The sequence below is a fragment of the Dermacentor albipictus genome, chromosome 3 (genome assembly GCF_038994185.2).
Source record: "Dermacentor albipictus isolate Rhodes 1998 colony chromosome 3, USDA_Dalb.pri_finalv2, whole genome shotgun sequence".
NCBI lineage: Eukaryota > Metazoa > Arthropoda > Arachnida > Ixodida > Ixodidae > Dermacentor > Dermacentor albipictus.
In genome coordinates, this window is record NC_091823.1 from 25,322,489 (window position 1) to 25,335,368 (window position 12,880).

At 44.8% G+C, this 12,880-nt stretch overlaps 1 protein-coding gene across 3 annotated transcripts in view; it reads left to right on the forward strand.

Annotated features, from left to right (window-relative positions):
* The first annotated feature begins 784 nt into the window (after positions 1–784).
* Positions 785–12,880, forward strand: part of LOC135903865 (lysosomal alpha-glucosidase-like) — a 30,120-nt gene continuing 18,024 nt past the window's right edge. Inside the window, exons 1-7 of one of the 3 annotated variants that reach the window (XM_065434275.1) lie at positions 785–1,141; positions 1,774–2,024; positions 4,716–4,789; positions 5,609–5,928; positions 9,104–9,249; positions 10,776–10,941; positions 12,151–12,247. In XM_065434275.1, coding sequence (XP_065290347.1) covers positions 1,993–2,024; positions 4,716–4,789; positions 5,609–5,928; positions 9,104–9,249; positions 10,776–10,941; positions 12,151–12,247 — 835 coding nt within the window. In that variant the 5' untranslated portion in view covers positions 785–1,141; positions 1,774–1,992. The remainder of the gene's footprint in view (positions 1,142–1,773; positions 2,025–4,715; positions 4,790–5,608; positions 5,929–9,103; positions 9,250–10,775; positions 10,942–12,150; positions 12,248–12,880) is intronic. The other 2 variants (XM_065434273.1, XM_065434274.1) reach the window with 2 other exon arrangements.

Consider the following 12,880-nt stretch of genomic DNA (forward strand, 5'->3'; position numbering starts at 1 on the left):
TATTGTATCAACAAATAAAATTCTGAAATTTTGAAAACCTGAAACACAGGTACTTCTTGTGGAGAAGCGGCCCGTAGAGTTCAGAGAGACACATTTCCGACCCCAGCCCCATGTACCTTCTTCGGGCTTTAACAGAGGGCCACCCTCTCGGCATGCACTGCGGTGAGCGCCCGAACACCTATCATACCCTATACCCAATTATTATAACATATTATTATAGATTATTATAATATGATTGAACAGCATCCGGCTTTATTTTTTCTATGTCCTAAAGCACAATAGTTATCAATTGCTGGTTAGCACGCGATTCTTTTACTGGAACAGCTCCAGTCGGAAGGAGGCTCACGCAAAGTAATGGAGAATGGTTCAAATTGCGGCTTGCAAAGCGTCGTTGGCGAGGGCACGATCCGCGAGTGTAGTAGTGCCTACATTTAATTGATGTGGCGTTGTAGCTGCATTGGCTGCTCGTTTTAAATTGCGAGAACCAGTGCACCACAGCTCCGAGAGGGTCGGCGCGGTGCTCATGCAAAGGAGGCGATGTCAGCTCAGCAGCACAGACACGTTTTCCCACGCAGCAGCGGAAAAGGGAAAGAAATAAGAAAAAAGAAAACGTCAGACGGGAACACGCATCTTGGGCTCTCAAATATCAACCACGGCGCGCAGGAAGTTCCTGACTCAGAGATGCCAGGTCAGCTCCGTCCTGCCTTCCTTGCTATATTTCACTCTCTTTCGTCTATTCCTCTCTCCTCGCAGTCGTACAGGAGAACGGGGTAATAAATAATCTGGTCGTCAATCCCTCCGTGTTTGGCTGGTCGTCACTTTTCGTCGGCCTGGCCAAGAGAGATGAAGTATTCGAAGCAGCTAATCCTTAGAATGTGAAGCAAGCAGTAGAGTCGGAGGCTTCGCTGTCGCGTAGTGGCCAGGGTGTGTTCCTTCGTTTAGCGTGCTTGGTCGAGTGGGTCGTCCGTCAGCGAAGCGCTTCATCTATCGCATCGCATCAACCCAGATAACAAGGAACGCATGTGGGTTCGTTACTCGTTGTGTTTTCTCGAAACAAAATCAAGGCGAGTTGCGGTCGAACGCCTATGGAAGTGTGTCTCATCCGCACATTAACAAACTGGCATAGTGCAGGCAGCTATGGGTGAGTGTAGTTTCCCGCACGTATCGCTGGACTATACAGGGTCAATTTCGCTCTCTAAAAGCGCGCTATGGTCTGAACGCGGCGATTTGGTTTGGTTTAGTCTCTCTCTACTATTGGAGCGTACCAACCGACTCATGGAAGTAATTTATAGAATGCCGGATCTCGGTGAATGGTGTTGTAAACATTGCACAAAATTGTAAAACCTGAGCTAATGCTTTGCACTTGAATGCGAAACCACTGCGCGTGCTGTTGATATTGACAGATGCCGCGTATTTCTTTTTCCTTTCTTTTGCGACTGTTTGCCAAAGAGCAACATTAATAATTTACTACTTTCCGTGAGAGCTCACGTTCTCCTGAAAAATTTCGCTTACGACAAACCCTCCTGAATTCAGAAATGCATGTTACCTTGCAGCCCACGCTCGGCTTGTTCAATATTGCACATGCGGTGAACGTGCCCAATATGCTCATTGCATATACTTGGGCCCGTTCACTTCAAGCGTCCACTTGACAAAGTGAAGCATGGGCTTCAAGTGCAGGTGCATTTCGGTATAAGGAGGTAATACAGGCGAAACCTAATTTCTTATCTCTGTATCCACAATTCGACCTTATCGCAATAATAATTTTACCCGCAGGTGCTCTACGCACAGTTTCATGTTCGAGAGAACAGCGGCTGCTTTCCTGGGTGGCAACACAGCGTAGCGGAAGCTAAACCAAGCGCCGAGGCACATGCTGTCCGCGGAATGAGATAAAGGCAATCAGGGCGAAAAAGGAAGTTGAGTGCCAGAGACAAGTTTGGGAAAGAGATAGCAGACTTGCGTCGGCACGAGAAGAAGCATCTGGCAGAAGGCAACATGCTCTTGAGGTTGGTCCCGCTACTCTTGAGGTACGTCGCACGTATTATGCATCCATCTGAAGTGAGCGTGTTTCTGTAAAGCATGGAGCCCATGCGGCTGCAACACGGCTAACTGAAGCAGCCGTAACATAAACGTATCTTGTATGTCTTGTGTTTGAATCCTACGCAATCTTTTGTCGTTTCTGTATAGTGCCTGCTTGTATTAACTTGCGTGAGGAATGCACAACTCAACTCCAACTGCAGAATAAGATAATTCGTCTTTGTAAGTTCTTGTGCTAAGTGGGAGGTTGATTAATCTATTGATTGGTTTTGTCCTACGCCCCGAGGTTGCATGTGTGGTATACGAGAGACGTCCTAGAGAAGGAATCTGGATTGATTTCTGCTATTTGTGGTTCTTAAAGTGCGCCGAAATCTCGGTGTGCGAGCATCTTTCATTTATTGTCCTTTGTAATGCAGTCACCGCAGTATTTTCGTTCTTGCATTCAGTAACAGAACGGGCCGTAGCCTGCTACATACTACGAATGGCAACAGGTGGGGGTAACGAGGCGCTAAATATTTATCTATACGTGTGACAGGCCAGAGATCGAGGCACGTGAAGCGATGGGCGTGCTTCTCTGCCACAGAAGAAGGAAAATCTCGGGAAACGATGTAGCTTTTACAATAGGTGTAAAAACATACATAGGTTACGCTTTGTTCCAGCAGTCATGTACGTCCATCTCTGATGTTGACGCATGTTCGTTTAGAAACAATAAACGAACCAACGAGGTTATCAATCGCAACGTTACTGATTCATAATGCTTCGGACAATATTCTCGCAGGCAGTCTCCACACTTGCGATAAATGTCCCAAAGTAGCAAATAAAAATTATTTTTTTACGTCCATAAATGGAACAAAAATATGTAATTTAAGGTGGTCCTACGAATAAGTGAAAACATTGTTTGCGTTTTGTCGGCGAAACTCGCTCTGAAATGGTATTCCCAAATCCCACATTTTCAAAATTTGGAAGTTTGCGTGACATTATGGGATCACGCTTGGGTATTCTCGCGCTAATACGGTACCGATGCGTTGCAGAGTGCTTACGCTGCGCCGCAAAACTATCACTGCAGTATATAGACCGGCCTCGGCTCATGACAGGTGTTGCAAGTGGCGCCGTAATACTTTTAGAAACACTGAAATTTTGGGCCGCTCAGTCTTTCTTACGTCAAAGTTTAAAATTTCTCCGAATTATCAAACAAAATGCGAAACGAACTCTCCAGCTATTCTTGAATAGGCTGTCGTGCAGAATATCTTACATTTTTTTTTCGCATATCTTACGCATTTTTTTACCTATAATGGAAAAATTTAGGACATGTTCATTTCGACGCCATGACAAGTCTCAATGTTAGGTATCAATGATCCTCAGTTCATGACTGATTGGAGGACGTGCAACTGCAAGGCTTAGGAAATGATAGGCTAATTAGAAGGGACCACAATGGTTGTCTAATTGAATTCACGCCTTATTACTTGGCATGAGGCATGTGCTCATGCTAAAGTTTGCAGAAAGCAAAATAGAAGCCTCACTTTAAAAAAACAGGTGGTATTACACGTCTAGCAGTATGTTTCCTGCTCGAATGAGATCTTGGTATGGCAGCATGAGCATACAACTGGGAATGAACAATTGATTTCTTATCTTGTTTGCAATTCGAACACTGTTAGGGGATAAGATAATGCGGCAATTTTTCCGCGCAAGTAGCCTCCTTTATCGCCAACGATAGCTGCGAGCTCTCCAAGAATCCTCTCTTGTCGCTACAAATACTCGTGATCTGCACGATGACTTTCTGTCAGCTGCGGCACTAAATACGTCGTCCACAGGAGCACTTCTCACAGTTCGCAGGACAAAGGGGCTGTCGTGGAATTATCGTTTCTTCGGTGTGAACACTAAAATGAGATTCTAAACACGGTCTTATATTTAACTGCTTCGTGAACAAACACGTGCAGCACAACTCTACAGATAAAATGAGCGGAAAAGAGAAGAGATAACCTGTAAAAGAAGTGAAAACCCGTAAAAACAAATTTTATGGTTAATATTTGCAAACAAAGCTCGTTGTTAGTACATGAAAATTTGGAAAGAAATCGACGTAGAAGATAAGTAGCTTCAAACTCAGTAGTTTATACAACCAGCACATATTTCTCGTGCAAGCGGGTTTCCACACCGAAGTGCCACTTTTGTGTAGTTATTGCATTATTATGGCGATAAAAATTATACGGTCGCTCGAGGCGCATTCACGCCATCGGCATCACCGTCGCCGATGTCCTGTCCCGCTATCGACTCCACATGCTTGGCCCCAGCGCAAGAGGGTTAGAGGGCGTCCAGTGACTCTGCTGTGCTAGTATGAGTGTTATGCGCACCCATGTACTATATGTTCACTTAGAACGACAGAAAGCTGAGCTAGTTGGTAAGGATTCATTTTGCAAAATAGAAGTGAGGCGTGCAGACAGGTTCGTGTTGTCCACTTCTCTACTCTTGTGTCCTGTCTGCACGCCTTGCTTCTATTTTGCAAAATACATGTACACTGTAGCATTTCTGCTTAGCTGCTAAGGGTAAGCTTGCCTGAGCAGCAAACGTATGAAAATAATGAAAAGTACAGCACCGCTCACACACACAACAAGAAAGAAAGAGAACAGAAACAATGAGCGACAACTAATTATTCTGGCGCGTTTGTCAATTTTTGTAATCTGCAGTGTTGCGTGCTGTCAAGGCCAAATTTTTTCATCGAACGCATTTGGTGACTCAAGCCAGGCAAGAAATTTCACCGGTAAGAGCATGAACGAAAAAAAATTGACGTTTTTAGTCTTATCAAATCCGCATTGCTCAAGCAGTGCACTGCGATTACCGCACATACCAAACGCTGATCGCCAGGCTGTCTTGTACAGTACAGCCGACGCAGGCGCACTCGAAAGCTGAATGATGCCGTAACGGTAGGGTTAACTGTCAGATAACTGTTACCGCTGATCGTATAGCGTTTTCTTGTATCTTAATGGACAGTTCTAAAGTAGTGTACCAAAAATGTTTGAGCACAGCAGAACAAAACAGCCCACTAAGAAACATTCTGTAAGTTCATTCTGTAAGCTGATCAGTCTTAGGGACTCTTTGAATCTTTACTCGTGCAGAATTGCAATAAGTTATAGTGTTAGCGCGGTTAGGGACGTGTTATTCCAAAATGTAAAAATGGAAGCATGCCGCTGTCACCTATATTTTCTCGTAGCACCTGCTCATTCATGAGGTCACAAATTTTGGTAGCCGCTGGCGGGGTTAATTAGGTGCTTATCAATGAAAAAGAAGAAGCTTTTTTTAATTTCAAAGCAAACAAATACTCCAGCCTGGCAACATCAATGAGCTTTTATATCCGAGAAAATGGCCGAAATACGAGAAAATGTGGCGAAATGCCTGGTGTCACAGTGATGCTATGAAATTCGCAGTTACTTTGCGAAATCCGAGAACGGAAGTTTCTTCATTAGTTTCAATGCTACTTCCTTACCCCGAAGTAAAGCAAACATATCAGAATAAGTACCAGATATTTACCTATTGAGCTTCAAGGTAAGCTAAACACTAATTGTGACTGCATTCTTTTTAGGATACAATGGGCAATGCCAACTGGCAAGCATAGCGGATCGCTTCGACTGCTATCCAGAGCCTGGATCTTCACAGAAGGGTTGTGAGGCCCGAGGTTGCTGCTGGGGCGCGCTAGGTGACGCCTCCCCAGATGGACAACCTAACATTCCCTACTGCTACTACCCCGCCGACTATCAGGGATACGTGCTCGATGGCTTAGACCACTTTTCGGATGGCATCTCCGCGAAGCTCCGCAGGAAAATTCCTTCGGGCATCGACAAGGACGTGCAGTCTGTGGCAGTGAATATCGTCTTCTACGAGAACGACACAGCCAGGATCACGGTGAGCGAATTTCGGCATCAAACGGTACCCAGTCGTGTCTCGACGTGGAAGATTCGCATGCAAAATCACGCATGGACGAAAACGCTGTTTGCCTCCAATATTTTGAAGGACAAAACACAAGCCCAGCTTATAAATTCCACGGGTTTGGTAACGCCCGAGATGGCTAAAGACACTCTTTGAGCTTCGTAGGTTTCACATGAGCGTCATGAATGTTTCACTGCATGTCCTTGATAAATATGTGTGCGAACACCCGCAGGGGTCATGAAATGCGCAAATAAACTTAACTCGCTATAATATCCACAGTAATTCGGAATAGGAGCTTAGCGGACCTTAGCGGAGTGATGGTAATAAAGCTGGCGAAAGTTGAACGAGTGCTCGTTTGCTTAGGATGCTCACACAGATGAATGGATTAATGTATGGATGGGATGGATGGATGGATGCTATAAGCGTCTCCTTTGAAACTGGGCGATGGGTTGCGCCACCAAGCTATTTTTCTTATTCTGCCTAATGTCTTACCTATCTTGTTTTTTTTGTATTTTTTTTAACAGGCACGCAGGCTTGCATAGCTGCAAGCGCCACTGGCGCAAAATATCACGAAAACGTTACTGCTGTTCATCAAGTCGACCGGTCTCTGCGAGCGTTTATAGAATGTGCACCTCCACATGCATGTGCGTGCAGCAAGTGTTCGCTTTCCCACTTCTTTCACTCCCATCGCTCCTTTATCCCTTTCCTCTTGTGCAGGGTTTACCGGACGAGGGTGTGATTAATCCTAGCAACCTATCCTTTCTTTCTCGCTCTCTCTTCCCGGCCTGCATCACATTCGAAATAAGCGTCGACGAAACGTGACCCAGACAGATTGCCCTTCTACGCATCACTTTCCCACATAGCCTTCGATACGTTATGCAAGAAAATCTACGTACAACGCCAAAATATTTCGTTTCAGATAGAGGTACATAAAAAAGTTGGCATTCACTTTAGCATATACTAAAAACGATGAATGCGAAAGCCTGCGCGCTTTCTTACTTGACAATTACTTGACATTCTCATTCGAATGCGTTGTTACTTCCTATTACTTGTTGGTTAACTCTATCTCAATTTAACTGTGCCATAATAACTTTCGTCTTAATTAACACCAAAGGTCAAGCGTTTGAATCCCACCAATTGTCGTGGGTCCGACCGTCAATAGCGGCACCATAAATTTTGGTACCATTGAATTTTGGTCTCACAAGAGATCAAGTGTCCGACTCCCCCCAAAGGTCGTGGCTTCGAGTGCCTTAATTTATTAGCACTGTCTTAATTTAAACCAAAGGTCGTGGATTCAATTCCTCCCCCCCCCCCCCATGGTCGTAGGTTCGCCCACCAACGCTGGCATCATCAATTTTAGTGCCAATAAATTTTGCTCCCATCCAAGTTCGACGGTTCGACACCTACAAGAAGGCGTGAGTTGGAATGCCTTAATTAACCCCAAAGCTAGTGGGTTCAACTCCCATCAAAGCTCGTGGGCTCGAATTCCTAATTTATCTCAATCCTAATTAACTTCGCCTGAATATCTTAGGTCGTGGGTTCAACTTTCACCAACGCTCGTGGGTTTGAGTCCCACCAATGGTCGCGGGTACGCCATCAATTTTCGTGCCATAACGACGGACGGTAAATTTTTCGATAACGCCGCACTACAGATTTTTTTACCATGAGGAACTTAAGGCTTTCGAATTAATAACTAGGCCTATAGTCTCGTTATTTCGACCAGACAGGCGTGCCCTGAGTAATCTCGAACTACAATTTTCATAATTTCTACATGTTTGGTCATGGCAGTTCACGAACACAAATAAGAAGCATAAACCTTCCTCAAAGCAGCATTCCTGTAACTGACACTGTAATTAAAGTGAGATTTGCATAAGTGAAATTTGAAGACGCTGTATTGCAAAAATCATGAGCGATTCGAGTGTGTGAAGGTGGATGACCAGCGAAGCTGTGCAACACACAGCAAAAAGGTGACACAATTTTGAACAAAGGTACACGAACACATTTATTGACCTGATCGGTGGTCATCGCGACGACAGGTACACACATACATTTATTTTTACACATCCACGTTCATTCGTGTTATACATTCGTTATATACATTCGTGTTTTGCTTTCGCGATATACCGAGGCAAATAATTCGAGACCGAAATCACCATGCCGACTGGCAGTAGGCCAGTGCCGTCTGCGCCTTCGCAGGGGGAGGGGCAGTATGGGAACGCTGGCATGACGAGCGGCAACGGAGCCGGCTGTGGAAGACGACGACAGACACGCGAGCAGTGGCACGAGCCATTGCTAATGACGATAGCTTTTGCTCAGGACGAACTGTTGACGGACACAAAAATGCACTCAGCCCTAGACATAAACAACTTCGCTGTAGTAGCTGTTAAGTGCTGTGTTTTCACCTAAAAGGCAGGCGATGGCTGCGTTTTACGATTTGCTGTGTTAGGTATAATTTGGCTTGAGCATTATCGCGGATTTCTGAAGCATTGTTTCATGTCGCTTGCCAAGTTAATGATCGACTAAGTAAGCACTTAAATAAGCAATATGGAACACAGAAGTGCTTTCTTAGTCTGCGTCACAATATTCATGCCGTCAAAAATTATTGCGAAGCATGAAACTTCCAGCATTAAAAGCTCTAAGCTAGAAAGAGATAATTTTTTGTTTGTATGGCAAGTTCAGGATGAAATTTGAAAGATATGGAGCCATGACTGTATTTGCTAGCAGGGCAACAAAAATTAAGTTTTGAAAGAATGCATCTCGTTTTGCTAAGAATCCTTTCTCGTAACTACATGTGAGCTGCTGCGGTAGCATAGAGGCTATGGTGTTGCGCTGCTGAGCGCGAGGTCGGGGGTTCGGTTCCCGCCACGGCGGATGCATTTCGATGGGGGCGAAATGCAGAAAACGCCCGTGTACTTTGGTTTAGGTGCACGTTAAAGTACCACAAGTGGCCCAAATTAATCCGGTGTCTCCAACTACGGCGTGCCTCATAATCAGATCGTATGTTTAGCCCGTAAAACTCAAGAATTTAATTTACTTACATGAGGCCACATGCGGGTGGTGACGCAGCAAGTGAGCTTCATGGTTTACGTGCATCAGTTGTAACAAATAAAACTGTAATCAGGCTAATTACACATTGTTACGTGTTTTCCAGATTCTGGATGCTACTCAGACACGATTCACGCCACCTGTGCCAAAGATTCCAGCTCGGACATACACTGGTAGCCGGCTTTACGACGTGAGCATCTCGAAAGATGGCCAACTAAGAGTCTACCGCCTCGATTGTCAGTCAACGACTATGTAAGTTGACATTTACGTCAATAATAACACAGAAGGGTTCGAAGCTAGCACGGTTGATTCAGTAGCGTTGTCATTAAGAAGTGCGTGCCCACTGAGATGCAGTGATTAGCCCTTGTACACACTCTGGTCCATATACCTAAGAAAAGTAAACAGACCAGCAGAACCCGCATTCAAAAGTAATCTAGAGCGGTTTGTAAAAACGGGCACCAGGCATTCGTGACATAGCAAGGCAAACAATAAATAAGCGCGTCTGACCAATGACACATGACCAATGGCAGATTGGGGCAATGAAAATGATAGCCCCAACCAAGCAGTCGAACCTTGGAGCACAGGGTATGTAAAACTGACTATGTGCCGCTATTTAGTGCGGCTATATTTCACGTTAACTTCGGTCACTGGTTATGTGCCACATAATCTGCCTCTTCAATGATAAAAATATATCTTATGAAGTAAGCTTGTATTAATGTACAAGGGGGGAGAGAGAGAGAGAAGAATACAGGAAGGCAGGGATGTTAACCAGTCAATAGTCTGGTTGGCTACCCTACACTGGGGGAAGGGAGAAGGGGAAGAGAAAGAAGGGAGAGAGAAGGTGTAGGTACGTGTACGGACAGCACTTCAGTTAAAGTCGCTCGAGCAAACCAGAAGTTCTGAGAAAACACAAAAGTGCCTTCACTGCCTTCACTGCAAGGATTGTTCAATAAAGACTAATAGATGTTCTGCAAAACTTTATTCCTGAAGAATATTCATCGGAACTTCTGACCCTCTCTATACGGTCCCCAGTAAGTGAAATACACGAGTCTCACCCTTTCTACGAACTCTAGGTAACATCAGTCAAGCCATCATTTGCCACCTTCTAGAAAATCACCTACGGCGTTCTAACTACGCCTTGTTCACGTCTTGTTCCATGTGAAAGCACTGTTCTTTATTTTACCGTTCCCGAAGCATAGCCTCAATTTTCTTACCCATCCTACAGTCCAGATGCGGCCCTCCCACTTCTTTATATACCTCACGGTAAAAAAGGACATTGCTCTGCCAAGGAATAAGTCGTGGAATAAGTGAATACATTGGAGGCCGTTTTTTAAGTAGGGGACGAAAGGTGGATTCTTCTATGTTATCTAGGCTTGCTGAAATGCGTGCATTTCGCTTTCTGGGCACCGTAAAGAAAGTGATAAAAGTGGCAACAAATAGTTTTCCAGAAATGAGGATTTCAGAGCATCAGGCTCAGTCTTTATTGATTAACCCTCATAAATCCATATACGCGTAAGGCGCGGACTTCCGAGCGCCGCCGCTCGATGACGCAGCTTGTGCAGAGAGAAGCGTGAGGGAGGAACGTTGGCCGGTATAAAATAACCATAACGTATATATATATATATATATATATATATATATATATATATATATATATATATATATATATATATATATACGTGCAAGCGTGTGTGCGTGCGTGTTGTGTGTGCCTTGCGTAAGCGCTAGACAGTAAACGAAAAGAAAATTCACCTCGCCCGTTTCCATTTTTTTTCCAGTTTCCACACAAACCTGTCACGCCTCGTGTTCACTGACCAGTTCCTTCAGCTTTCCACACTTTTGCCCTCGGACTACGTTTACGGCCTCGGTGAACAATGGACGACCCTTCGCCGAAACGTCAGCTGGACGAGTCGTTTCTTCTTCAACCGCGACAGACCTCCTAAGGTCTGCATTCACCTCAGCAGCACTCATCGAAAGAAAAAGAAATATTGCGTATCGACGTTGTAAATGCTCGGCCGAGTAGTGTTGCAGAGCAATCCACGTTTCGTGTCCATCTCACTGATTCGCAAGCGGAAGCTTCAAAACCATAAATCGACGCGATTAGCGAGGTAATGTGAAGTGGGGTTTTGGCCGCGCTGTCTAGGCGTTATTATTATCCGACATTAGTCTATATGTTCTGCGAGCGAACGTTTTCTGGCAGAGCTTAAGCTTTCAGACTCTGTGCTCGCTGTACCACGTTTCAGGGGAGCGCGTGATCCTTCCGTTTGAAACGCTAGCGCTGCCCTGTACATGGACGCGGTTGCTCAACCATGTTTATAAGTGCGATTTGGCTTAAGAGTTAAGCGTGCAACATTGTGGCGCGCTTAACTTAACATTGTGGCGGTAGGTTTATATATCAAAACATTTCATTGAGGTATGTTTTGTTTTTAATCTCTGTAACGCTATGAAACAAAGTGTACTCTTATATGCTATACGTACTTGAAAGGCGGCGACAGCGATGGATATTAATTGTCACAAAGGCATCTAACTCCGGTGATCGCTATAAAATGCTGGTAATTGATGCTATTTCGAACAAATATTTCTCTTTCGAAATAGAGAACACATAAAACGACGATATGTCTTTCTCGTCGCAGTAAAGGTGAAATTTCCACGCGTGTCATGCATTTGTATTCGCTCGCGATAAGCCTCACTTAACAGTGGCTAAAACAAGGTAGTGGTATCAGTGCTGCCTAACATAAGCTTCTCACTCATATCAGCGGCAGACTGAGCTTAACTTCTTTATGAAACTACGTTTCCCGAGGGTTACGCTTGAACTAGCGTACGCTTGCTCACAAAAGTGTGTGCAGCGTGCGCGTTATGAGAACGATGAATTTACTCGCAACGTCAAGAACGCAATAGCAAGTCCAAGGATTCACTCTGCGCATGCGCCATACGTGGTACAAAGTTTGTGTCTGGACCTCCACACATGAAAACACGACCCTGAGTTCGTTTGCTTGTTTCTTTATATTCATTTAGGTTATATTATTTTCAGGTACGTGTTTGTAAGATTACTGACAAATTTGACTACGCATAAATAGGCCCCCAGCAAGTCTTTCAGCGTGCAAGTGCAGATGCATTTTCATATTGATGATGGAAACTTCTTGTACCTTCTAGCATGGCAAGAACATCTACGGCACGCACCCTTTCTTGCTCGGAGTAGACAACAATCGGCAGGGATACGGAGTGTTCCTGCATAACAGCAATGCCTTGGGTGAGTTTCCACTATATTCAGTCTCTTCCTCTTGTGCATGAACTGTCGCAAGTGGTGGCCCAACAGAAAATATAAGATTTACAGGCCAGTAAGGTTTTTAAGTGCATATTTAATGCAAGTATACCGAACGACGCAGAAATTTCTTATATTTACGTAACGTTCGTCGGCCACTGCCTTTTATATCCTTAGAGAACCCCAGGGGGTCAAATATCCGCAGTCTCCAACTACGGCGCGCCCCATAATCATATCGTTGTTTTGGCACGTAAAACCACAGAATCCAATATATAGATATTGATATTATTTTCTAGGCAGCGACTTGATGAACTGCCAGGGTTTTCTCAGTGTGAGAGTAGGATGGATGGATGGAATAACTTTACTGAAAGTTCCTGCGAGCTACAGGGCGCAAGGCCTCATAGAGCGGGCTAGTCCCACGTTGGGACCGGGAGTTGTAACTCCCTGGCGGCATCGTGGGCTCGCTGGACGGCCCAGAGCTGCTCCGCCAGGTCCGTGCTGCGTAATGCCTCTTGTAGCCTGGCGGAGTCTCGATCCTTGTTTGTGTGGGTCCGACAATACGGCCAGAGCATGTGATATACGTCTATTTTGCTATGGCAATTTTCGCAATACGATGTTGTG